Source organism: Artemia sp. Qi Xiang Cuo, chromosome 1 (genome assembly GCF_049724085.1).
Source record: "Artemia sp. Qi Xiang Cuo chromosome 1, ASM4972408v1, whole genome shotgun sequence".
NCBI classification, from domain to species: domain Eukaryota; kingdom Metazoa; phylum Arthropoda; class Branchiopoda; order Anostraca; family Artemiidae; genus Artemia; species Artemia sp. Qi Xiang Cuo.
The window spans coordinates 83,693,167-83,721,133 of NC_142794.1; the positions used below are offsets into that span (position 1 = coordinate 83,693,167).

Sequence of the window (27,967 nt, forward strand, 5' to 3'; positions counted from 1 at the left end):
TTTAGGTCGAAAAGGGATTTCGATCTAAGATTTAAATCGCATTTTTTATTTTCTGTTTGATTCACCTTTCTCTTTTGGATCTTCTAAATATAAAACAAAAACGCATTTTTTGCGTTTTTTAAATCGCATTTAATCGCATTTTTTTTAATCGCATTTTTCGCATTTAAATCGCATTTTTTATTTTCTGTTTGATTCACCTTTCTCTTTTGGATCTTCTAAATATAAAACAAAAACATAGATTAAAAGTCAAATACGAGCATTTTGTCAATAAGCTGGAATATTCTAGGAAGTATCGATTGAAACAGGGAGGCTTCTCCAATGAGAAACCTATGAATGAAAAGGGGAGTTGGAGGGGACAGTCTAAGCTACAGGTGCCCGGCAATCGGATGACGCAAGCTTACCTGCTTTCTCTTTCTGAAAATCAGAAAGACTTGTATTTCCTGAATGGAAATAAAGAATGGATGGCTTAAAGAATTGGCTGTTCTAAAGCAATAGTTTTATCATCCTGTTTAATTGAAAGCATTGAACATAAGAAATAAGCTATTGTTCGTGATTCCTCAAGTTTTTTACAAGATAACCCACTTTTGAAAAACAATTTAAATTGATTAAGACTAAAAATAGCCAAATATTCATTTACACGAGACAAGGCACGTACGCATAAAATTTATTTATTTATTTTTGGGGAAGGGAAATATCAATCGGACAAAAATATGGTAACTTAAGGAAAGTTTTTAAAGGGACCAGGTGGTTTCCCACTTATCCCTACCCTTGCACATGTGCAGACCAACAAGTGTTTTGCCTCTTAGCGCTAGATTTTGTAGGCCTGAAAGCTAAAGACTCGTTGTCTCCACTCGAGTCAAGATAATAAAAGACAATGTCGGCAAGATAAGACCTGATATTTTCTACATGGACGGCTCAGATGGAACAACATTTTAGTACCAAAGGGTATCGTTTTCAATCCGAACATTTGTCTTCTTTTTGAGAATATATTCTTTTGCAAATTGTACTTGTGGAGAAAACAGATATTTGACTATTTTACGCGTACAGATGGGTGGCTTGGCCATGTCCTGAGAATACCCAATGACCGCATCATTAACCAAGTGCTTCTAGCTGCTCCTTTGCCAGATTGATGCAGACATCCTTGAAGTCAATCGAAGAATTGGTGAGCAACTGTAAAAAAAAAGCGATAACATTGGTGGATTTCGAAATTTTAGCAGAAAGTGGGAGAGCTGCAGGATCCAGCTTGCTGAAGAGCAGGCACAAGATCGCGACAAATGTGAAATAAATCTTGACTTGATGAGCTTTTGGTAATTAATATGATTATAGGTCAAATATTCAGTGCTAATTTTTGTTTAAACCATATACTTATCATGTGGTTTAAACCACATTTATCATGAATAAGTACAAATTAAGCTGTAATTTATATCCTTCAGACTAATTTGCAGAACTGTAGAGTCGGTCCACTTTACCATCGACGAGCAACTCCGACTCCAGACAGTTTCATTATATATAATGAAAACAAAAATTATTGCTCCGATTCCTAACATTTTCTTCAAAGAAGTAAGAACTCCGACTCCAACTCCGACTCTCAACAATTATGATAATCTAGACAATTATGATTTGTAATTATTAATAGATACTCTCCAAAAGCGTAAAATTATTAATTTCTTTACAATAGACAAGCTTTTAATAATTGTTTCATCTTGAAACGAATTTCTTGAAAGGAAATTCTCTCTTGGGGAAAACGACAGGAAAAAGATTGAAAACTTTAATGAGGTTATTATTGTAAGATTGAAATGATAGTTATAGTTATTATAGTCAAAGCTTGTTTAAACCACATGTAGGGTTCAGTAAATCCCCAAAGACGCAGTAGGTTTTAGACTTTTACTGTTAGGGAACGGCGCAACAGTAGTTGTAGTCATTTTTGTTCATTTTAAGCTCGATTTGCATATCCAACTTAAGTTTTACTTATTCATTTAAATTAGTACCTGTAGTATGATTGTTTGCTATGATTGCTTATTCAATTTCTGTTCGTTTCGGGTTTCATTTATTATTTAATAGTAAAAGATTTTTGTACGCTTTAAGCAACACGATAAGCAACATGATAAGCAACATGATAAGCAACACGACCAAATAAGCATCGCACTAAGCAACGTGAGGTCAACACATCTATGCACAATCCTTTTCACACCTCAATCCCTTCAGAGCTTCACGCTTCTCTTTTGTTTGTACTTTTGACCAATCCCTTTAAATCCTTTTCAATCTTCAATACTTTTAATGCTGTCTCTGAACTCCTCCAGCAAAATAAACCTTCCTTCCCTTTCAAATTGTTAACAATTTATTTACACTATGCTACATATAATTTCTTACCAGCTTATATCGGTTTAACCCATTCTCCAAATATTCCGCCTATCTTCCTTTAACACTTTTCTTAACATTAACTATGACCATATTCATACATATAACTGGGACAAGTCCAGATTGATTGTTCCATCTCAATTCCCCAACATGCCAATGGAATATCTTACTATTATACTGGATGAGACCATCTTTCAGATCGTCGGCAACTTCGTCCACAGCCTCCATTCCAAACCTTTTTAATTCACAGTTGAGTTTCTTCTCTATTTCCTTTTATGTCTAATCTTCGTAAGATGTGTCTCTCGGAAACTTATTGTAGGAGCCCTGTCTATTTTCTAGTAAAATTAAGGTGTTTACGCAAATATTCTTAGCTACGTTTTTAGCTTTCAAGGATATCTTCTTCTTCATGTAAACCATTTTCCTGATATTGCTCCATCCATCTCAACTCAAGAAGGTTGTGACAAAAATAAATTGTGGTTTGAGTTTGTTCGTCACTAGGGTACCGTAAACGTTGAAATCATGATCAATAATGGTTCTCCTACATACTCTTGTGCCGATCATGTCATCACATACACCACCGGGTGGGTACCGTGTTAAATTATGAACCATTTCATGTCCAGATACAATTGATGTTAGCAACAGCCTATTACTGCTACACGCTACAGCATTGCAGTAGTCTATTACCGTTGCTATTTTCCTTTCTTACACCTAAGATGCATAGATAACTATTGGTTCCAACCTAAGCATCAAAGTCTTTTGATACAGATACAGTATTTAAGCCTGGGACCCTGTCTATTTGTTCCTGTAACCTTATCTGTGTATGTAAACTTTATCTGAGTAACTTCTGTCTCCGCCCATCGGTTCTCAAGGGGTATATACTACTATGACTGACACTTCACACTTTTTGGCCACGAAGTGAGCAACTCGGATTCTATTTTTAACCCCTTTCTGAACTTACTAACCTTGGAAGCTCTCTTATTCATCATGAGCCCTACTCCTTGGCTGTATACCCTATCCTCCATACCCAAGCAAGTAAGCTCTATATCACCAAAAGTCTAGTTCAAAAAGTCTGAATTCGTTAGTCAAAATATAAATAGAATAGGCCTATTATTATTTAAGTGTCATAACGCTCTATGCCACAATCTTCATGTTAGATATATAGATAGATAAATATATATTTATTTGCAAAAGAACTATCACAAAGCCTAGTGGGCTGAATTTGCATTTCTTAGTAAAAAAAATAATACAATAACAAAATAATACAATAAAAATACATAGTTACCACTGTAACGAAAACACAAGAGCTATCAGTCAGAAAATAAAAAATACAGAAGTCATAAATATAGGTCATAATTATAAAAAATTTTATAGGTCATAATATAAAAAGATAAAAACGGTAACAAATAAAATAACCAAATATTCAAAAATCAAAAAAAAATAATATACAAAACAGTTTAATTTTTTGGCAAACTTAAGGGTTGTGATTTTGGTTGATTTTATTTGTAAAAAAGGGAATAAAGTTTTTTTTATAACGTAAGGTAAAAAAGTGGTATGGGAGAAAGGATGAGAATGGGTTGGGACACTATACGGGGGTGGCGGTTTCTTATGGGTGGGTGGCGGCTAGGAAAGAGGTTTTCAGTACGTTTTTTTTTGTGCTGACTTCCCAAAACGGAGGCATAAATTTGTTCTTCTGGACTCGAAAGTATCAAGTTTTGAAGTTTCAAGGAGGTAGGAAAATGGGACCTTGCCTTCTTTATAAATAATACTCAGGGCTCTTTTTCGAATATTTCCAATTTTTTTGGTTGCTTCAATTGGGAGGCCCGGATTCTAGACAGGACAAGCGTACTCGACCAAAGGACGTACAAAAGAAATATACACCTTTAGTAACTAATATGGGGGGGGGGCAATCGAATTTAGTCAGAAGCTTCAGAAGAGAAAGTGACAATTTTGCTTAATCAATGATGTTATTTACATGGGTGTCCCACTTCAAATCAGAAGATATGGTGACACCCGAGAGCTTAAAGGAAGTAGCAGAAATATCAGAAGGACTAGGATGAAGTAAAAGAGGAGGGAACTTTAGGAAACTGACAGATAATATAGTAGATTTACAAGATTAACCGTCATATCAAGAGAAGAAGCCTCGCCTGCAATGTCATGGAGGATACCCATTGGATTGCTATAAATATTTTTATAGTGTTATTTATGTTATTGAGATTGCTATGGCCTCAAAAAAGGCAATGAGTCCCACCAGTGCAGGTCAGGAACTAAATATTTCTTCTCAAATCTACACAAAGTTCTTAATTCGGCTTAGAACCAGAGAGGAAGAGGTTGATGGTGGCTTTATGCAAGCCAGGGTAAATATTTGTCACTGCATGGTATTTAGATGGTGATGGTGTTTTAGCAGCAAGAATCAACGTCCTCCAAAAACAAACTCAAGCCTATTACCATAGACTAATTATACATTCATGTCTACAAGGGAAATATTAGACTGGGGAGGCAATCAATGACAATTAATATGGCTAGGAAGAGGTTATTCAGCCATAAGAAAACCCACAAAACCAAACCCCGGACAACTATCTATTAATCACGACCTAGTGTTGTGTTGACCCAATTCTGTATCATTAACTAGGCTATAATTTTTTCGAGGGGTACCATTCCTTAAAGCCTGTCTATAACGTGTAAGGCAAACCCCTGAAGGTCTACCTCCGACGCTACCGTGAGGCCACGTAAACAGCGTTTCCCTTCTGGGGATACGGAGAAAGTACGGAGATTATCACAGAGGGGAAGCCCCAAACAATCTCACAATACCAAAGCAGTTACAGCCGTTTGTACTCAGCCTGCCCTCATCAGGAAATTTGCCGGGTATACCCGCTGACAGTTGATAAATAAGAATGAAGTTCTCGGCTATAAAGAGCTTTGCTGTTGTGTGCAAAAATTTGTAAGGTTAATATATGTTGTCGTTACTAAACTCACGTTGACATCCATGCCCATCGGACTGAGTAACTCCTATCAATTGGTTCATGCGATCAATTATATCTTGCTTGCTTGTTAAGATATTACCTCTGTTACAGCTATGGGTCGTATCAGATGCTTTTACGCTTCTGAGATAAATGCCCAAAAAGTTCGCTAAGTTGTTCCCAAAGAGTGAAACATCAGGGTAGAGTAGAATATGATATTCAAGCATCTATGAGCAGACTGAAAACATTTGCTAACTGAACATTTTTCTAAGGGAGATATTCCCATGTGCCGCGACATAATGACATGAAAGAGCAAAAAAGGGATACATTTTTAGAAATTTGGGACATAGAAGGGAGAAAAGGGATTCGTTTTGAAAATTTATGACACATATATATATATATATATATATATATATATATATATATATATATATATATATATATATATATATATATATATATATATATATATATATATATATATATATATATACACACACACACACACACTATATATATATATATATATATATATATATATATATATATATATATATATATATATATATATATATATATATATATATATATATATATATATATATATATATCAAGTCAAACCTAGGAAACTAGGTTTGACTTGAGTGTATACAGAAAGCCAACTCATAGTTATAGATATCTGAGATATGACTCTTATAACCACCCAATAATTAAAAATTATTTAGTCAATTCGCTGGTTGATAGAGCGTTTATAATGTGTTCCTGTGATTTGGAGCTGAAGGCTGAACATGATCACATAAAAGATGTTCTAATAGGCAATGGCTATCCCCAATAACTCAATGATAAGGCTATCTCCAGGAGAAAGATTAGCAGAAAAACCAAGAGCTCCCCTAACAGTGAAGAAGATAAACCTCTTTTTGTCATTACCTTATATTAAGGGGATTACTGACATTTTAAGCTCCAATCACACTAAGCAAGGCTTTAAGATGATTTTTCCTTTTGGAATGACCTTCTCCTTCTTCTTAAGCCAAGGCAAAGATAAGATCACTTCATATCCACCAGGAGTATATGAGATTCCTTGCAGTTGTGGTGATACCTATATAGGTCGTACCATCAGATCTCTACATCACCGATTAAAAGAACATGCTGATTCCATTGATGCCTGCCTTAAAAAGACAAAGCTTAAGGAGGAAGATACTTTTTCTGCACTGGCCCATCATATTTTTGAAAACCCTTCTCACTCCGTTGACTTTGACCAGGCTCAACTTATTGCTATTGTTCCACAACTCTTAAAGCAGAAAATCAGAGAAGCTCTGGAAATTGCTAAAAACAAACCAGCCATTAATAAAGAGAATGGAGAGTTCCGCATCAGTGAAATTTGGGAACCCATTACCCATAGGCTAAGAACTCGCTAAAAACTCCACCCTACTTCTATAGTCCCAACCTTTTTGAGATCTACTAGGATAGCGGCCATCAATGCCTCTACCAAAATCTGGGCCATATTACAACAATAAGTGCAGGTTCGACTTATTATTAGTGTTGTTCAGTGATTTCAGTTTTATATTATTTAGTGAATTAATATTCTGGCAAGAGTCTTGAATTTGAACCTGATAATGACAGACACAGGTCCTGTTGAAATTATCGTTCCAAGATAACACAATACCTGACATCCATAGCTTAGGTAAGCTTATTACCATTATCATATATATATATATATATATATATATATATATATATATATATATATATATATATATATATATATATATATATATATACATATATATATATATATATATATATATATATATATATATATATATATATATATATATATATATATATATATATATATATATATATATATATATATATATATATATATATATATATATATATATATATATATATATATATATATATATATATATATGTATCACTGTCATATATATATATATATATATATTAAATTTATCACTGTCAATTAAAAGCATTTTATCCCTATTTGAACTTTTATGTATCTTCACGGAAAGGCAGTGAGGTGATCGAAATTAACTATGACATGTACAATCTGACGGTAGTAAGTGTTAACATCAATAGTGGTTGACAATTTAGGGAGACCGGAGCAGAGTAAGCAAAGCTGCACTTTGGTGCAGTTAATGATCGTGGCGACATTCTGCCGTTTTGCAGAAGGCCTGTTTCATTAAGAATGCATCATTCCAGAACATTCATCACTTTCTACTATGTTAACTGAAAATGAATGAGTATGCTTCTCGTTTTACTAAGGAATTACATGAAGAACAGCAATTATTCCGTATATGAGGGGTTTGCCTCTTCCTCAATACCTTGCTCTTCTGGCTAAAGTTTTTAACACTTTAAAAAAGCTTTCTATTCTAGTTAAACGGCCGTTGTGTTTAAGGAGCCGTTCTTAAAAAAATGGGACAGACAATCAAACTTTAGCGTAAAGAGCAAGGTATTGAGGAGGGGGCAACCCCGTCATATACGGAATAATTTCTGTCTGTTTTCAGTTTTAGTGCCACTCCTTACTTTCATTTAAAAAACTTTCCTTTTTTATTTAATTTTTGATCGTTTTTTTACAAATAATGCCGGAAAATCTGACTCACCATGAAAAATTCCCCCCCCTCGCGGGAAAATGCTCTGTGGAAATTTCCTCATGCATAAAATACATCCATCCCCCGTAAAAATCCCCCGGAAAATTCAATCATCGCTGAAAATCATCCTCCCCCGTACATTTTTTGCGCACGATTCAGCCTGAAAAATTCTCCTTAGCATACTTTCATTTGAAAAAGACTAATTTCTAATCGTTTTCCCTGTCACTCCAGAAATCTCCTTTTCCGTGGAATTTTTTTTTTTTTACCGGATATCTAAATACGCTGCCCCGGATAATATCCCCGGAACATCTTCAAATGCATAGTTGAGTTGGCAAAGAGAAAGTAAGGCAAATAAAAAGAATTTCCTATAGTAATCCTGTCAAATCCCCCCCCCCTAGTGTAAAATTTCCCCTGGAAAGTTAACCCCCGGAAATTTCCCTCCTGACGATTAATTATTCCCGCGGAAAATCCCCCCGCAGAAAATCCCTCCAAAAAATGTCTGTATACTTACCAATAACAAAGACTATACATATACAATGGGCAAATTTAATGATTTACAGACCTTTCCCCAGGGGCTGTAGGGGTCATGTTGTCCCCAAAAGCAGAGTTACTGAACTTTTCAACTATGCTGATCAAAATTGCTATTTCAAAATTTTTTGATCGGACGACTTTGAAGAATAAAAGGGGGGTGGAAGGGGGTTAGTTACCCTCCAGTATTTGGTCACTCAAAAAGGGCACTAGAATTTGTGATTTCCAATCGAATGAGCCCTTTCCCAATACTCTAGGACTATTGGTTTGATGCGATCACCCCTGGGGAAAAAAAAAGAAAATTAAACAAATAAACACGCATCCGACTTTTAGGGGGTGCTTTCACCCTTTTTCGAAAATCAGGAAAATTTTCTAAGGCTTGTAGGTTTTGACGGGTAACACTAAACTTAAAGAACCTTATATATCTAGAATTAGCATAATAAGTCAATTCTTTTGATGTATCTATCGATGGAAAAATTTTGTTTTTAGATTCTCGGTTACTATTAAGTCGCGGTGCTCCTTACTTACAGTTCGCTACCACGAACTGTTTGATGATTCCTTGCAATAAAATAACTCCTTAATAAAACAAGAAGACTTTGCCTACGTAATTATAGTTAATCAAAGTTATTTTTTAATTCCTTAATAAAAATTAGAAAGTGATGAACGAACTTGAATTAGGCTCTCTTAGTGAATCCTGCCTATAGTAAAGCCAAAAATAGTGAGTAAGAAAGATAATTGCCGAGTCTAGCGGCATCCCTCTTATAGTTAATTAAGTTAAAAAAGACCAGTTTTTTCAACTGAAAGTAAGGAGCAACATTAAGACTTGTAACGAACAGAAATTATTACGTATGTGAAGAGGGAGCAACCCCCTCGTATAAGTAATAATTTCTGTTCCTTTTGGGGTTTTAATGTTGCTCCTTACTTTCAGTTGAAAAAACTTGTTTTTTTATTTAATTTCTGATCGTTTTTTAAATAATACTGGGAAATCCGGCTACCTCTTCACAGAAAATTCCCTTACCCCTCTAAAATTCCTCAATGGAAAGATCCTCCCACGAAATCCCCCTTGCCAGAAAAATCCCCCACCCTCGAAAAATAGCTGTATACTTCCCAATAACCATTACTATATCTAAACAATGGGCGAAGTTCATAGCTTTCAGCCCTTCCCCGGGGACTGGGGGGGGGTCAAATCATCCTCAAAGACATAATTACTAGATTTTTCGACTATGCTGAACAAAATGGCTATCCCAAAATTTTTGATCTGGTGACTTTGGGCAAAAAAAGGGGCGTGGGAGGGGGTCTAGGTGTCCTTCAATATTTTTGATCACTTAAAAAAGGCACTACAACTTTTCACTTCCGATCAGATGAGCCCTCTACCTAACCTCTTCGGTAAATGGTTCGATATAATCACCCTGGGAAAAAACAACAACTAATAAGCAAATGAACACGCATCCACGATCATTCTTCTGGCAAAAAAAAAAAAAATCCAAATACCACATTTTTATTTAATGAGCTTGAAACCTCTACATTAAGGTTCTCTGATATTCTGATTCTGATGGTTTGATTTTCATTAAGAGCTCTTGATGTTTTGGAGGTGTTTTTCTTTAATTGGGCAAATTTTCTCAGGCTCATGACTTTCGATTGGTAACATTAAATTTGATGAATTTTATATATTTTGAATAAGCATCAAAATTTCATTCTTTTGATGTATCTATGGTTATCGAAACTCTGTTTCTTAGAATTTCCTTTACTATTAAGCCGCATCGCTCCTTACTTACAGTTACAGTTCATCCCAACGAACTGTTTGATTCTGGAAGCTTGAAAATAAAACGTTTGTTAAAAGCTCATCATGACCGGTGTAATATCGAACTGACGACCCTGGATCTTGGAATTGGGAAAAGAATGCAATGTCAGTCAGAGACCATAAAGCAGTTAACTTCCATGCAAGATGTTATTTTTTAAATATGAATTCTTTTGTAAATTGGAAGCGTTCTGCTCTTGGCACTTTTCATTAGACTTTCTAAAACAAGATTTTGGCACAACAAGTCCAGGAAGTTCTTGCGAAAAAACACTAGCAGAGAGAAAAACAAGATTTGGTATTTTATTATTATTAAGCTTTATTGTTTCTCTAACTTCCAGAAGGTATTTTAATTATACCAAGACCTGCAATTATTATGAGCTATAGAGTAAACTAGAGTATTTCTTTCTTTTGCAGCACTCCTAATCCAACCTTACATTTTCTATTAGTAACTTTATATAAAAACAGGGCTGTATTACTTATCGAGCCTTTTAAATCCTGCAAGCCAAAGCAGTAAATCCTGTAAGCAAAACAGTCAAAGCAGTTCCTTTCTTTCTGTTAATTAGTCTGTGAAATTGAAAAGTTCATCAAATCAAATTACACTCCATCGAATTAAAAACAAATCAAAGTAGAGAGCTATATTAAAACTCAAAACGAGCAAAAATTATCCTATATATGGGGTTGTCATACCCTCAGCCCCTCTATTTACGTATCAATTAAAACAACTTTTTCCACAAAATAAATTTTTTCAAAGAAAAGTAAAGAACTCCATTAAAAAAAAAATGAGCAAAAATCAAATCAAATAATCTATCAAGCGTGAAACTACCACAAATCAGCATTGATAAATAAATGAAACCCAAAACGAGCAGAAATTACAATAAATAACCGAGTCAAACTCAAAACGAGCAGAAATTAACATAAGTTGGGCTCAAAACTCCTATGCCTTCCCAAGGCCAGAACATAATTTGCACTTTACTGAAACAAATATAAATGTTTTTACTTTTCTAACTTTAATAAATCAAACAATATTAAGATTTTGATTAGTAAATATCAGTAAATGTATATTAAACTGACAGTGCAAATTCATTTGTATTTTTTTCAGTAAAGTTCCAATTATGTTCTGGCCTTGGGAAGGCATAGGGGTTTTGAGCCCAACTTGTGCTAATTTCTGCTCGTTTTGAGTTTGACTCGGTTGTTTATTGTAATTTCTGCTCGTTTTGGGTTTCATTTATCTATCGATGCTGATTTGTGGTAGTTTCAAATTTGGTAGATTATTTGATTTTATTTTTGTTCATTTTTGGTTTAATGGAATTCTATACTTTTTTTTGAAACACTTATTTTATCGAAAAAGTTTTTTTTAGTTAATTTCTGTTCATTTTATATTGACAAAATCTTTTCAGGGGAAAAAGAAAATAATATTTTGAATCTTTCCGGTTTTTCTTTAAGAATTTATAGTTTGGCCTGTTATTTGTATGCTGGAGTAAAATTTTGAGCAATTTTTAACAACATACACCCTCTTAAACGTCTGGACACAAATAGTAGTGTTTAATTTAGTTTCATACCTCCTCTAGTTGACCTGAAATGGAAAACTTGATATCATTCGCAAAAAAATCTGTTTACTTTCTTTGATAGCTTGGATACACTTACGCTATTTTGATTTGGTTAAATTTTAAGAGCAGAAGCAGTCCCAAAAATTTGAACATAATACCCTCAGTCGTTCTTGGGATACTACTGAGATGCCTTATTGGCAATTAGCATTAACACAGTGCATTTTGATTTAATCTTATGGCAACATTTAGTTTTTAAACATAAAGTCAAATGGGAGGGTGGGCGGGGGAAGGGGATTAGTTTCCCTCCAGTCACTGTCGACTATTAAAAAGGGCATTAGCGCTTTCTATTTTCAATCGAATGAGCCCTTTTCGAAGTTCCTACGACAACTCCTTTGATACAAAGTGCCCTGGTCTAAACAAAAACAACAACAACAAAATAATATATTATATCCACATCGATCTTTACTATAAAAATGTCAAGCCTTCCAATTACTTTCGACTATTAAAAAGGCCACTAGGCGTTCCGAATTCCAATCGAATGAGCCTTTTTCGAGTTTCTACGACAACACTTCCTATAAACACATTATATGACCCCAGGACATAAATTACAACTCTTACCCTAAGGACTGTGAGGGTGGTTGTCATCCTCTAAGACCTAATTTCCAGAACTTTCAACTACGTTACACAAAATGGCTGTCTCAAAATTTTGATTGGACGTGTCGGGGAAAATGGTGGGCGTTAGAGGGCGTTAGTCTTTCTCCAATCACTTCCCCAACTATTAAAAAAGGCACTAGCCCTTTCAATTTCCAATCAAATGAGCCCTTTTGAAGTTTCTACGACAACGCTTTCAATACAAACCTTATATGCCCCCAGGGGATAACTTACAACCCTCACCCTGAGGGCTGGGTGGGAGGGGGGGGGGGGTTGTTATCCTCAAAGATCTAATTTCCAGAACTTTGTTCTACGTTGAACAAAATGGCTATCTGAAAATTTGGATTGGACGTGTTTGGGGAAATGGTTTGCGTGAGAGAGGGGTTAGTTACCGTCCAATCACTTTCAACTATTAAAAAGGGCACTATCCCTCTCAATTTCCAATTGAATGAGCCCCTTTTGAAGTTTGTAAGACAACTCTATCATTCAAAACCTTATATGCCCCCTGGGCATAACTTACAACCTTTGTCCTGGGGACTCTCGGGGGTTTGTCATCCTTAAATACATAATATCCAGAATTTTCAACTACGTTGCACAAAATGGCTATCTCTAAACTTTGATTAAATGTGTTTTGGGAAATGATGGGCGTAAGAGGGGGGTTAATTACTCTCAATTCACTTTTGACCATTAAAAAGGGTGATTTCAACTTTCAATAATATGAATCCCTTTTGAAATCTCTACAACTTTCTACATAAGTCTTACATGCCCCCAGGGCACAACCTGCAAACCTTGTACTATAGGTTCTGATGGGGTTTTTTTCTTAAAAGACCTAATTTCCAGAACTTTTGACTACGTTGAACAAAATGGATATCTAAAAATTTTGATTGGATGTGTTTGGGGAAATGGTGAGCGTGAGAGGGGGGTTAGTTGCCCATTTCGATAAAAACCTTATATGCCCCCAGGGCATAACTTATAACCCTTGCCCTGAAGACTATGGGGAGAACGTCCTGCTCAAAGGTATAATTTACTGAACTTTAAACTTCGTGGGACAAAATGACTATCAAGAAATTTTGATCGGATATGTTTGGGGAAATGGTGGGCGCGGAAGGGGTGTTTGTTGCCTTCCAATCACGTTCGACTATTAAAAAAGGCACTAGCCATTTCAATTTCCAATCGAATGAGTCATTTTTGAAGTTTCTACGACGACGCGTTCAGTAAAAGCCTTATGCCCCCAGGGCATAACTTACAACCCTTGCCCTGAGGGCTGTGGGGCAGTGTCCTCCTCAAAAAAATAATTTCTATCTGGAAATCCAAAGCACTGAATAAAATGGCTATCTAAAAATTTTGATTGGATGTGTGTGGGGAAAAGGTGGGGGAGAGAGGGGGGCTAGTTGCCCTCAAATCACTTTTGACTATTAAAAAGGACACTAGACGTTTGAATTTCCAATCGAAAAAGCCCTTTTTCAAGTTTCTACGGCAAAAATTTCAGTAAAAACTTATATGCCCCAAGGGCATAACTTATAACCCTTGCCCTGAAGACTGTGGGGGGAGTTTCCTGCTCAAAGGTATAATTCCTGAACTTTAACTGCATGGAACAAAGTGGCTATTTCAAAATCTTGATTGGATGTGTTTGGGGAAATGGTGGGCATGGATGGGGTTTTAGTTGCCTTCCAATTACTTTTGACTGTTAAAAGGGCACAAGCCATTTCAATTTCTAATCAAATGAGCCCTTTTTGAAGTTTCTACGACAACGCTTTCTATAAAACTTTGTATGCCCCCAGGGCATAACTTACAATCCTTGTCCTGAGGGCTGTGAGGGGGCGGTCATCCTCAAAGACCTAATGTGCAGAACTTAAAACTACGTTGAACAAAATGGCTATCTTAAAATTTTGTTTGGATGTGTTTGGGGGAAAGATGGGCGTGGAGGGGGGGGGCTAGTTGCCCTCCAATCACTTTCGACTATTAAAAAGGTACCAGCCCTTTGAATTTCCAATCGAATGAGCCTGTTTTGAAGTTTCTACGACAACGCCTTCTATAAAAACCTTATATGCCCCCAGGCAATAACTTAAAACCCTTGTCCTGAGGGTTTTGATGGAGTGTCCTCCTCAAAAACATATTTTCTATCTGGAAAACAACTACGCTGAATAAAATGGCTATCTCAAAATTTTCATTGGATGTGTTTGAGGAACTAGTGAGCGAGAGAGGGGGGCTAGTTGACCTCAAATCACTTTCGACTATTAAAAAGGGGACTAACTCTTTGGATGTTCAATTGAATAAGCCCTTTTTCAAGTTTCTACGAAAAAGATTTTAATGAAAACTTATATGCCCCTAGGGCATAACTAATAACCCTTGCTCTGAAGATTTTAGGGGCAGTGTCCTGCTCAAAGGTATGATTTCCGGAACTTTAGCTGCGTGGAAAAAAATGGCTATCTCAAAATTTTGATTGGATGTGTTTGGGGAAATGGTGGGCGTGTAAGGGGTATTAGTTGCCTTCCAAGTACTTTCGACTATTAAAAAGGGCACTAGCCATTTCAATTTATAATCAAATGAGCCCTTTTTGAATTTTTTACGACAACGCGTTCTGTAAAGACTTAATAAGCCCCCAGGGCATAATTAACAACCCTTGTCCTGAGGGCTGTGAGGAGGTTGTCATCCTCAAAGACCGAATTTACAGAACTTAAAACTACATTGAATAAAATGGCTATCTCAAAATTTTGATTGGAAGTGTTTGGGGGAATGATGGGCGTTGGGGGGGGGGCTAGTTGCCCTCCAATCACTTTTGACTATTAAAAAGTGTACTAGCCCTTTGAATTTCCAATTGAATGAGCCTGTTTCTACGACAATGCCTTCTATAAAAACCTTATATGCACCCAGACCATAACTTAAAACCCTTGCCCTGAGGGTTGTGATGGAGTATCCTCCTCAAAAACATATTTTCTATCTGGAAAACAACTACGCTGAACAAAATGGCTATCTCAAAATTTTGATTGGATGTGTTTGGGGGAATGATGGGCGTGGGGAGGGGGGGCTAGTTGCCCCCAATCACTTTCGACTATTAAAAAGGGCACTAGCCCTTTGAATTTCCAATCGAATGAGCCTGTTTTGAAGTTTCTACGACAACGCCTTATATAAAAACCTTATTTACCCCCAGGGCATAACTTAAAACCCTTGCCCTGGGGGTTTTGGGGGAGTGTCCTCTTCAAAACATATTTTGTATCTGGAAATAAACTACGCTGAACAAAATGGCTATCTCAAAATTTTGATTGGATGCGTTGGGGGGAATGATGGGCGTGGGGGGGGGGCTAGTTACCTTCCAATCACTTTCGAATAATAAAAGGGACACTAGCCACTCCCATTTCCAATCGAATGAGTCCTTTTCGAAGTTTCTACGACAACTCCTTCGATACGAAGTCCCAGGGTATGGAGAAACCAAAAACACATTGTGCCCACATCATTCTTTACTTAGGCAGCGCTAGCGCGCTGCCTATGAAACCAAAATTGATTTCCTGAAAGCAATCAAGAGCGCAACAAATGTAGCAGGTTCGTGATTGCAAGTATTTTTTTACCGATTACCTTTAAAAAAATTTTAACTGCAAATTTTACGCTTTACATATTTACACTTAAACAAATAAGCCCCTTCATTCTTGAGGTAGCGTGATAAAAATTGCAGAATCCTACTTAAAAAATTGAATATTGGCGTATCAGGCCTGACATTTTCAAACCACCTGGCACTATTGAAATCATAAAAAAAAGAAATTCTGTTTTCTTGCAGAATGCGTCAAAAGGAAAAAAAAATACAGGAGAATTTAGAATAGCCTACTCTCTGATCATAGGTACAAGAAGGGCAATACTTAATTGTACCTTCGATACCCGGGTTGGCGGTCTTCCTGATCCCACTGGTACTCTACATAAGGGTACCATCACGTCATCTGCATTACTTTATTGATATTATTGATCGCCCAAATCAGTAATTGGCATGTATGTTTTTAGACATGATCAAATTTTTGGGGCTCCGAAATTAAGAAGCTTCTCTCCTTGATTTACATCCCAGGAGGCTTGACCCTGGCACCAAAAAGGTGCCACCACAACCAAGACGGTTTCGGGGTTTTAATCTCTCACTTTTTTGTTCATATAACATGTATTGTATGAAACAAGAAGCGCTGAAGGTCTTTACGGCCTTTCTGTTATTACATAAATTTTCATTCCCCTTTTTTGGCGTTTTCTTCCAAACTCCCCTCTGTAAAGAATCCCTGTGTGCATGCCTCTGCCATAGCACTCTGCATCCACCTCTCTAATCTCTCAATACTTCTTCCTCTCTACCTCTCCATAATATACTACCTCAACCATAAATTTTTTTGTTTTTTCAATTCAAAGCTGACATAAAACCTTTATAAAAAGAAACACATTTTGAAAAGGCCAAGCTTTATTATGTAAAATGGTTAGATAACACTTAGAAATAGAAAAAATAAACTGGAAAAATAACACCGGTCACAGCTATCTGACTTTATCACAAGATTCAAACGAAGGACCATAACTCAAATATCAAATAACCGTTTTTACAGTCCCAATTGTTACTAACAATTTTCTGTTAACTCCTGGGAGCAGAAATGTAAACTAAAAAAAAATTTGAAAAACATTTCGCAAAAAAGTGTTCATTGGGCGAGAAGCCTAGATAGGAAACCAAATATAAATCAAATATAATAATTCAAATATAAAGAAAGATTTTTATCGAATTCGTAACATTAATTTTTATTTAAATTTTGAATTTTGCGCTCAAAATCTATCGAGCTTTTTTTCCCATATAGTTTTCGAATTGTTAGAGAATTTCACTAACTGCTGTTAGTCATGATTTTGTTAGCCTCAAGAAAAAAAATTTTTGGGTAAAATTACTGCTAAGATTTTTTAAAAGGACAGCGGAAACACACCTTATATTGAATCAACAAAAATACCACGGCAGCGATCTCATAATAACCTCGAAATTGGATACCATTTAGGAAAAATCTGTGAAAATATTTGTTTTAAATTAATTAATATGAAGAACTAAATTGCAATCGGACAGTATCTTCCTGAAATAATAAAATTAGGCAATTACAGACTTTTGCCATCTATTCTTACACATCGTTTGTAGAGGATCTGTCCATTATTTCATTTCATCATTAGGTATGTTTAGACTCTGCCATATACGTCTCAACTTGCGCCAATCGCCAAGTAAAGAGCTGGTCAGACCTAATGTTTCCTGCCAAAATTTTAACTTACAGCGAAAACGATAATCTAGCCTTTTCACAGAGAAATGCAACATATTTAAAATTTGTAATACATTAAAATGTAAAATTTGATTTAAAATATAAGAAAATTATAATGTATTAATACAAGAAGCAGAAAGTCCTGTAGTCAAGAAGCGTTGTTAATCAATGAATGCACGAAAAGAAGAAAATATCCTTGACAAAGCCGTTTAGCAGCACATTAATTGAAATTTGATGATCTGATGCCTCTATAGCGAGTGTCTCGATAAACTACGATGTGTTTCGAATTTGTCCTGGTACGTTCCGATTAATCCAGCATTGAAAATTGTCTTGCTTTATTTAGCCAATCTCTCAACTTCAAATGAGTCAGTGTAAAACAAAAATTTAAAACATACGGTAAGTTAATCTCGGAAGGATTCCTACTTCATAAGTCGGCGTAAAATACGCCCTTATCGACAAAATTTGTGTTGAGTTTGAAAACGCTACTTCGATCCATCACGGAAGGTTTATACTTTAGGTGAATAAGTCATATTTAAGAACTGCCATCGAATACCCATGTCTAATATTCAAAGCACAGCACAGTTATCCACTTAAAAATATAGGCCCAACACTTGATTCGAAGTTTATATTACGTGATAAATAAAATATTCTCCTTTTAATGCACTGACGCAAAAGCTCATTAACACAACAAAGTATATATATATATATATATATATATATATATATATATATATATATATATATATATATATATATATATATATATATCATATCGAATCATATATAATTAAAAATAAATTAAATATAATATATATATATATATATATATATATATATATATATATATATATATATATATATATATATATATATATATATATATATATATATATATATATATATATATATATATATATATATATATATATATATATATGTATATATATATATATATATATATATATATATATATATATATATATATATATATATATATATATATAAGGTTTCTAGCAAATAATTATTTTCCGAACAGTTTGCGCAATATCTAAAATTCAACTTTCTAAATATGTATTTTCAAAAATAAAAAGGGCTATGTTATTCTGATAAATTTTAGTTAGCTACAAAAAATAACCTGATTCTGATACTTCTATCTTCTGAGAGTGACTGTAGGAAAATGGAAGGCAAAAGGACAGACATCAATAAGGTAAGTGAAGTAGGCGCGCATGCTTATTTTTTCTGGAGGGATATTTGTCAAAACTGATAAAAGGTGCATCGTAAGGGAATAAAAAAAAGGTTTGTTATATCACCAGGATGGACCCTAGTCCTACCCTCATCAGATATAAAATTAAAGTAAAATACATTGTGATTTTTGTCTGTTTTTTCATCTCTGTAACGTAAATTCGGTTCAAGATAGAATAAATTTTACACTAAATTTTAAGGATCTGCAGAAACGTTGCTTCTAGGAGTCAATAGACTGCATTTTTTATGATAACCCCTTAAGGAGACAGTTCCGAATGAATGTCTACCACAAAAAGGTTGTTTTTCAAATAATCTTTCCTCGAGGTTCCCTCTTTCTCGGATTCAGAGTGAACTGTGTGCTTACCAATTTACTGCGTGCTTAAAGAAATTTGCATTCCTTTTGGCGTTCCTTTGACATAATACTACACACATTGATTGCAAAATCTGAATTCGGACTTTTAAAAAAAGTACTATAATATCCATAATATCCATAAGCTGTTTTTTAAAGACTAAAATAAATATAGAGATATAGCTTGTTTCACGATATTTAAAATGACGGTAATGTCACTTTCTCTAAAATCATCATCGAAACTTTCAGTAATTGATTTAAACTTCGTAATCATTGGGGAGTTTGTTATTATGCAATTAATAAAATACAAATGTATTTCCTTTAGAAATATGAACAGTGGCTATATATCTAAATATAAAAAAAAATTCACAATCAAGATTAACAGTATAATTAGTAGAAATTTATCACAACCAGAGATAAGCGACCCCTATACTTGTAAAGCATTACCAATAATAGCCTATCAATCCATTAGCTCAAGCTCTAAGCCCCACCTTAATGGTAGTAGTAATAAGGGTCACAAACATCCTACAAAATAGGAAACTCCCCACACAAGCGCTTGAATTATTTGACTTCAATCCCATCCGGCCTCTGTATTGGGGCCGTACTGAAGTGTATTGAGCTTACCGGTGTCTGTATTGGGCGTACGGGGGCATATTGGGCTTATATTCACGTGAATCTACTCTTTCGTGCGCATTTAGAATCCCTGTGTCATTTTTAAATCAATCCCACAATACTTAGTAGCGTCTATGTTGAGTCAAAATGACTAAAATAATTTTGGATCTAAAGAAAAAGCTTTGGTATTATCGCTTGGTCTGTCCTTGCTTTACAGCCGAGATATACTGCACTGGGGGTATAATTGGGTTAAAAATTCAGTAAAATCCAACCATGTTTGGTTTCACTAATATATGAGAATACCTTTTAATTGAAAACTCAGAGGGTAGAATAAAAATTACCAGTGATATGAGCTATTGGCAACAATGCTGTTGGTATAGGGGTCGCTTTCGACGAAGTACAACATGAGAACGAAAGTTGCACTTCACTTTTTTTCCTTAACGCCTATATACTATCTAGATCTTATCACTCTATTGGCGACATTGCAGGTAACTAGGTGCCATAATCACAAAAAAATAAAATGATTTAAATTCCACTCTATCAAAAGACGCAAGACAGGAAGGATTAAAATCATCAAGAGCCAAACGCTACTCATACACATTACGTAGATTTAACCAATCACAATTAAAAAAAATGACGTAACTTAGAGATTGTTCCAAGTGGGCAATAATCCAGGCGGTCACATGCAACAAATGTTCTGGATGTTTAAATTTACACGACTTGGAAGTGAGATCACTATCAATAATGACGTAAAAAAGAACAACAAATGAAGGGAAAGTTTTGAGATAAATCAAAGTATGCGTAATGACAGTATGCTGTACAATTTGCATTTTTACGTCTGTGGGCTTGATGACGGCTGTAATGAGCTGATCGTCACAGCCGGCTGTACAATGGACATAGAAGATCCCGAGGGTAAAGAAGTTGCACCTTCCGTGGATTTTGGCTCCTTTTTCACCTTTTGTTTTAAATGCACTTTAGCATGACGTTTTTTCTCATCGGAACGTGCAAACTTCCTCCCGCATAGATCACAAGAAAAGGGTTTTTCTCCTGTATGAGTTCTTACATGGGTTGTGAGATGATCTGACCTAGAAAAGCCTCTCATACAAATACGACATTGAAATGGTCTATGGCCTGTGTGTATTCGGATGTGTCTTGTCAATTCGTCACTTCTAGAGAAACGCCTGTCACAACCTTCAATTGGACAAGCATAAGGCCTTTCATGAGGCGGTGTCTTACTAGGTCGTAATGGATATTTACGTGACTTTACAGGTACCAATTTTACGGGCTGTTGCTGATATACTTGGGTCAAAATCTCATGACCTTTGCTGGTGGAGGGTGAAAATTCAGCTAATCTAACTGGCTGAATTTCAAAGCTCTCTGATGAAAATTCTGTCTTCAGTTTCAATGACGGAGAAAAAGATGAGGGGGATTGTGACGTAGTGCACGGGGAACTTGAACTGCTTGCGTGAACTTCGGCTGAACATTCGCCTGTGGGATTGAAAGAATTCCACAAAAACCTTTCTTGGTTGACTACTTCTTGGGTATACGAAGGTGTTAAATTACTCTGGTTTTGAACAAATGAAGCTTGCGGAGGGGGATGATACACAATTTGATCCATTGCTGTATAAACATGATTTGAAGTAGAAGGCAGAGCTACTTCCTGGTTATGCATTTGCATCTCTGGCAGTGCTGAAGCTTGAGGTATTGGCCCTGGTTGGGGAAACTGATTAATTATGGACAGCATAGACGACGAAACAAAGTTTCTATCACCGGAGAGTAACCATGTAGCAATGGAAGAGGTTGGCGAAAGCAAATCTCCAACTTGACTAGAATTGGCAGTGGTAGGAGTAAGCACCTGTGCTGTGGGAGCCGGGTTGAAGGAGCCTTTGTATGCCAATAGCATTTGGTACGTGTCAGGCAAGTCATCATAAGATCCGGGGTTTTCTAAAGATGCTGAAGGCTCACCTATAAAACAAGAAAAATAGTTAGAAATGATAAAAGCCATAAAACATATAATCACGTATATTAAGAACAATATTCATTTATTCCAGTACAGCTCAGCAAAAGTTTGATTAAAGAGTTATTAAAGTACAAGAAATAGAGCCGTTTCTAATTAAATATGTTTAACAGATGCAGTGAAATTGCTATATTCGACTGTCAGTCGAAATAATCAGGTTTCTATGCTTTTGATCTACATCAAATTATTATTTAGAAGTACATATTATTAAGAAGTACATATACATTTATAATTAATTAAACATATAAATTAAACATATTATAAACATATAAATTTACAAATAATTAGAAGTACATATAAACCCTACATTTTGAGCACGATGATAGCATATACAATATTTTCTTTCTGCTGTGTCGCATTAGAAGTAGAACTTGCGGAATAATATGACATTGACCTTAGTTTACGCATGTCCCACCCGACATTGAATTAAGATTTTAGACACTCCACAATTTTAAGGCTTAGGTTCCATGAAATAAGTTTGAAGTTCCGTAATTTAGCATCTTTTGGCATTAACTAACTTAAAGTCTAGCATCGTATTTCTAGCATCGTACGATAGCATATACAATAGTTTCTTTCTGCTATGTCGCATTAGAAGTAGAACTTGCGGAATAATATGACATTGGCCTTAGTTTACGCATGTCCCAGCCGACATTGAATTAAGATTGTAGACACTCCACAATTTCAAGGCTTAGGTTCCATGAATTAAGTTTGAAGTTCCGTAATTTAGTATCTTTTGGCATTAACTAACTTAAAGTCTAGCATCGTATTTCTAGTAAGCTGAAAATACCAAGGATACAAAATAACAACACGCCCCCCCCCCCTGGACTAATCTTATATATGTTCAAACCTGAAGACTGCAATTATACACGATTTTATTTCTTATCGTTGGTTCAAAATTACGAAGTTTTTAAGGCAGTGCCAGATTTTCGTCAGAGCCATTGACATTTGAATTTTATTAACATAATAAACAAAAATATAAACTATTATAGATATAAATCACTAAGGTAGGAAACAATTTAAATTTTGCTAACGCTTAGCGATTAACTACATAAACATTCCTAAAGGCATCCTAAATTTAAAAAAAAAGAAAAAAAGAAAAAAGAAAAAAAAACTACATATTTATTCCTAGAAACATCGTAGACTAATTATAACAATAATAATAAAAAATAAAAACACCTCCCAAACACCCCTAGGGAAACAGCCAACATCCAAATACAACTCCATCCACCCCACCCCTTCAACCCACTCCTCCCTTCAGCCCTATAACCCACTCACACCCCCTCCCCCCAAAAAACTAAACAACTAGTTTTCCAAGAAATATTCTTTAAATCTTTTTTTAAACTGTGGGAGGTAAATTTGTTAACCATCTGTTGACTCTCAAAGACAACTAGGCTACACTTTCAACAGAAAGCTACACCTCCAAAGCTGTTTAATGCCATGTGTTTTGAACTGATTTTTCATGATTTTTCATCCATTTTTTCTTTTTTAAATATGAGACCTGCTTCTATCAAAACTGAATAACAGCCTTTGGAGGTGTTTTTCTGATTATTCAGCGATAGCTGTAATCTAGTTAGGAACGAACCACGGCCCATAGTAACCAAAAGTTTAACTACTCGTTAAAAAAAACAAAAAAAAAAAAAAAAAATAAAAAAAAAAAAAAAAAAAACAACTGTCTAGTGAAAAAAAGTTGCCATTTGACTCTGATCCAGGAAAGGTAATTATTATTGGAATAGTTTGGTCGAAAACGCAACACGGCAGAATTAACCGCCGACAGGGAAAGTCCCTTTTTTTGCATGTGAAATACTTGTGTCTTCTGTTTTTTTTTCAAGGGCGATCGTTACGAATAAGTGTGGATAAAATGTTGGGAGAGGGTTAATTTGAAAGGAGATTGACATATGCTCTTCTCAATGAACTGAACAGAGCATACCAAACGAAGGTAGCATTTACTGATATTTGGTGCCGCCAAGCAACAATTTTGGCCACAAGAGGGTTGCTAAGGAATTATGCCTCAGCAACACTTTGGTCACATTTGTAAATAAAAACTATATGACGAAGATGAATAAAAGCTTTCAATCACAATTTCGATGCTTGGCCAATTTGAGTAAAGACATAGCCTAAGGTTGGTATGGTCTTTTTAAATTAAAAATATAAAAAGCTGGGAACAACCATTTTCCTATCTGTATGACGAATATGACAAAATAAAATAATGATACAGTATTCATAGAAAGTAGTTGGGAACAAATCAGCATTGATATAGGCTTTTCGAACGAAATTCTAGACATTTTAGTTTTCTGCCTTTGTTGCACAAGTTTGGCGTCGAAATCATAATAATAATAACAAAAAATCACAGAAATTCATGAATCTTGGCTTTCTTATTGGAATTAGTGGCGTAATTTCGTCAAAATCCTGGGGGGAGGGGGAAATCCTTGGAGCCAAGTTCCCAAATTTATGTGAAAATGACAGTGAAAACTAAAACATGAGCCAATATAGTACAATGAAGGCAAATATATACAAAAGAAAATCAACCCGTATCTGTGGATGGTTAAATTATGCAGGCTATTTTAGTTTTTACATAATTTTTGAAGAAATTTAATTTCAAGAGCAGGAGGAGCAAACTAGGGTCTGGGGAGCAGCTGCCCCCTGTCCCGTAGCAAATTATGCCTCTGATCAAAAGGTGTGATTTTAACATGACCTAGGCATAGTGATTTAAAGAATGTAAAAGTCAAGGAAAGGAAAAATTCTCCCGAAAGACAGAAAATATAATAAGATAGATGGTTATCTTAGTGCTTTTTAGGACACCTAACTGTTCGTTTAGAGTATCTTAACTTCTTATTATTGGTATTGTGGAAAACTTGTGCTAAAATAAGGGTGCACCCTAAGGTGATTGCCCAGTTGCAAGGAACAATTGCCAAAAGCTAATAAAGTATTCAAGCAGTATCAACATTATACAAAATCAGCTGAATTAAAGTATACCTTGTAGTGTTTTAATGTCTTATAAAAAACAAAGTTTGAAACATGCATAGACATTTGGACCTAGAGTCGTTAAATTTTAAAGAATCATAAAATTTATATTGCCATAACATATATCAATAGCTTACATGTGACTAAGGGGAAATTTGCATTGCTGTGACTAACGTAAAAAGCGTATTTACATTATTTTTCCTATTTCAGCTTTTTATTTATTCACGTGATTGTTTGTAGAAAAGCAATATATTTCCTTGGAAATGACTAAAAGTGTTAAAAATATAAAGATACATCTAGAAAAGATAGGCCTACTGAGCTTATTAATATCACCAAATCTCTGCAGAAACGACAAAACTTTAAAACATGTCTGTGTCTACATATTTTTGTCTGACTGTGCTTAAATTCTGAGTTACATTGTCAATTTTCAAATACTTAGATAAATAATGTTCATATCTTTCAAACTATATTGCAAGCATGTATTTTTTATTTTTATTAAAAAGATAAAAATTACAATTAAATTAGACTTTTTTACTAAAATATTCTCACTTAGAGATGACCGAACTCTACGAAGGCAGAACTCTGAGATACGTCTTTTGTGCTTACTAGTGTAAAAAAAACGTTAGAATTTTTATTGAAGGGTCACTCAAGCCCTTTTAGGTCTTGTCATAGTAATATACTATTCGTGTCTCAAAAAGGCGTTAATGCCTAGCGTATTCTGCAAAACAAAACTCCGCTATTTCAGCGGAGTTGCAAATTCTGTACTGCAATTAGGCACACTTATCTGATGCTGTACCTCCTTGTGCTACGATTAGAACCCCTCCAAAACGTGTAGAATACCGAAAGGTAGCACCCTCCCTGACACTTACCATTTTGGAAAGTTGGCAGGCCCTCGTCTAACATAGTCTTGAGTTGAAAGTTTTATTTCAATTTTTTTTTATTTAAAAGGGAAATTGATGATGGCAATGTCACACGCTTTTCTATAATCATGCAGAAGAAAAGGGGGATTCGGGTGATATTTGCCAGAAGGACCACTCTCCATGAAAATTGTGGCTGATTATACACTGTCTTCTTGTATTGGCCCTACCCCTATTAATGTCGCATTAATCTCTCCTCAAAGGGCTAGAATTATTTGTACCTATGCGTATGCGAACATATCTCTAAGAGTATTCGACTTTATCAAAATATTTTCTGTAGCGATTTCTAAAGTTGCAGGACTTAATCACAGAAACAGGGGACCGAACTTCGCTAGGTGAAAAGAAAGATAGTTTTTTTAATCTCTTTCGCCAAAAAACTGAAATTGATTTGCTGTACAAAGTAAAACCTTTAAAGCATTGAACGTCTGAGTGTTTGTGACGTCATTTTTAAGCAAAATGTTTTCTAAAGTTAATTAAGCCCCTAAACGAATTTTCCCAAAGTCGTAACCTATCTATATTTTTTTTCCAGCGGAAAGCAAACAATTATCTAGATGGTGAATCTGATCAATTGAACAATAACTACTAAGGGAAGCTAGGTCCCATTGTATACAAATTAGTAAATGCGAAACAATTAAGAATCCAAGCCTCTCATCACAGCTATCAAACCGGAAGGTCTTTGCCTCTAAGTTCGGAAACAACTGATTTTTCGACAAACAAATTACGTTTTGATACTTTTTCCACTAATGCCCAAGACTTTCAACCTCGGGGTCTCTAATTTCAGTCAGCAGACTATTTATGCAAACCAAATTAATGACCTATCTAGATCGTTTTTTAACACAAAAAAAAAATGGTTTAATGCGAAATTTCCAGAAAAATGAATATTGCCGTTTTTGATAAAAACAACTGATAAAATAAATAAGACACATATACAATTTTTACTCGTTTAATAGGATAATGCATGTTAGGGTATGATAAGGATTGTTCTGAAGCAGCTTTAGCTTTATCCATTGATGTACAATTTCATCTAAAAAAATTGCACACTATCGATTCTGCCATATTCGGTAAAATCCTAAAGCGGTATGTTTACGCTAGAATTGCACAAAGATCAAATACTTCTTTTTTCGATCCGTTTCGATTGATGACCAAAAATTTCAAAAAGATATTAGAGCAAAGGAAATTTTGAGCGAAATTTCAGTAGTAGATTTATATTTTTCTAGTAAATCTTTCTATGCAGAGACTGGTGAGGAGGTAGTGGCGTCAATTCACGAAAATCTAGGGGGGGGGTACATTTTCCATACATTTATGGGGGGGGAGGATTTTTTCGTATTTTGAAATTTTCCAATGAGACTGCCAAAGAAATATTTTCAGTGGAAATATCCCCCAAAAACGTATTTTTTGAAAATATAAGGGACAAAGGCCCCTCTGCAATCCCCTCATTAAACGTCACTGTCAAAGGGAAGGAATTCAACCATTTTGAACTAACTTTATTGATAGGAATATAATTTATAATTTGTATTCATTATAAAACATATTCTCCAAATTTGTTTCTATGTTATTGGATGCTTCTTACAGAAATTTAAACCCTCTCCTTTATACCCACGGGCGCAGTCAAGTTCCTTCTTCAAAGGATATTCAACTCGTTTTTTCGGGGGGCCATGGGGGTGGTCCAATCATGAGTAGTCTATCCAGAGATAGACTACTGGGGAGTAGAGAGAAGGAGGGGGGCTTCAGTTGTTCCGAAAGAAACCGTCACCGTTGGAGAGGTGCAAAATAATGGTACTTACTTCTAGATTGACTATCATCTAATGTGAGTTTGCTTTCTTCAACTGAAGCTACTGAGCTACATCGGGTGCTGGGTGGATTTGATTCGTCGGAAATATCTTCAATGGCATGCTGGAGATTCTCGCTGAAGCTTAAAGCCTCTTCTAGAGTACCTATAAAACACTTTTGATAAAACTAATGTTAATCAGCATTAATTAATGAAAATACAAAGATAATGTTGATAAAAAGAAACAGTAAAAGAGTGACAGCAAAGGTTGCAACTTGAGTAGTGTCTTTTGAAAGAAACAACTACTTAAAATTTACGAACAAAAAAAAAAAATCAAATAACACCTCGAGGTTTCGATATGGGAGTTACGGAGAAATGTGTTTTATCATTGTGTAAATATTACAGCC

At 35.1% G+C, this 27,967-nt stretch overlaps 1 protein-coding gene across 3 annotated transcripts in view; it reads right to left on the reverse strand.

The window, feature by feature from the left end:
* Positions 1–1,032: 1,032 nt before the first annotated feature.
* The window catches only part of sr (zinc finger domain-containing protein striped), a 44,413-nt gene continuing 17,478 nt past the window's right edge, over positions 1,033–27,967 (reverse strand). For 2 of the 3 annotated variants that reach the window (XM_089096510.1, XM_089096513.1), the window contains exons 2-3: positions 27,577–27,726; positions 18,726–21,862 (exon numbers count right to left, since the gene is read on the reverse strand). In XM_089096510.1, coding sequence (XP_088952636.1) covers positions 20,730–21,862; positions 27,577–27,726 — 1,283 coding nt within the window. In that variant the 3' untranslated portion in view covers positions 18,726–20,729. Of the gene's footprint in view, positions 1,171–18,725; positions 21,863–27,576; positions 27,727–27,967 lie in introns of those variants that run through there. The other variant, XR_016142399.1, reaches the window with a different exon arrangement.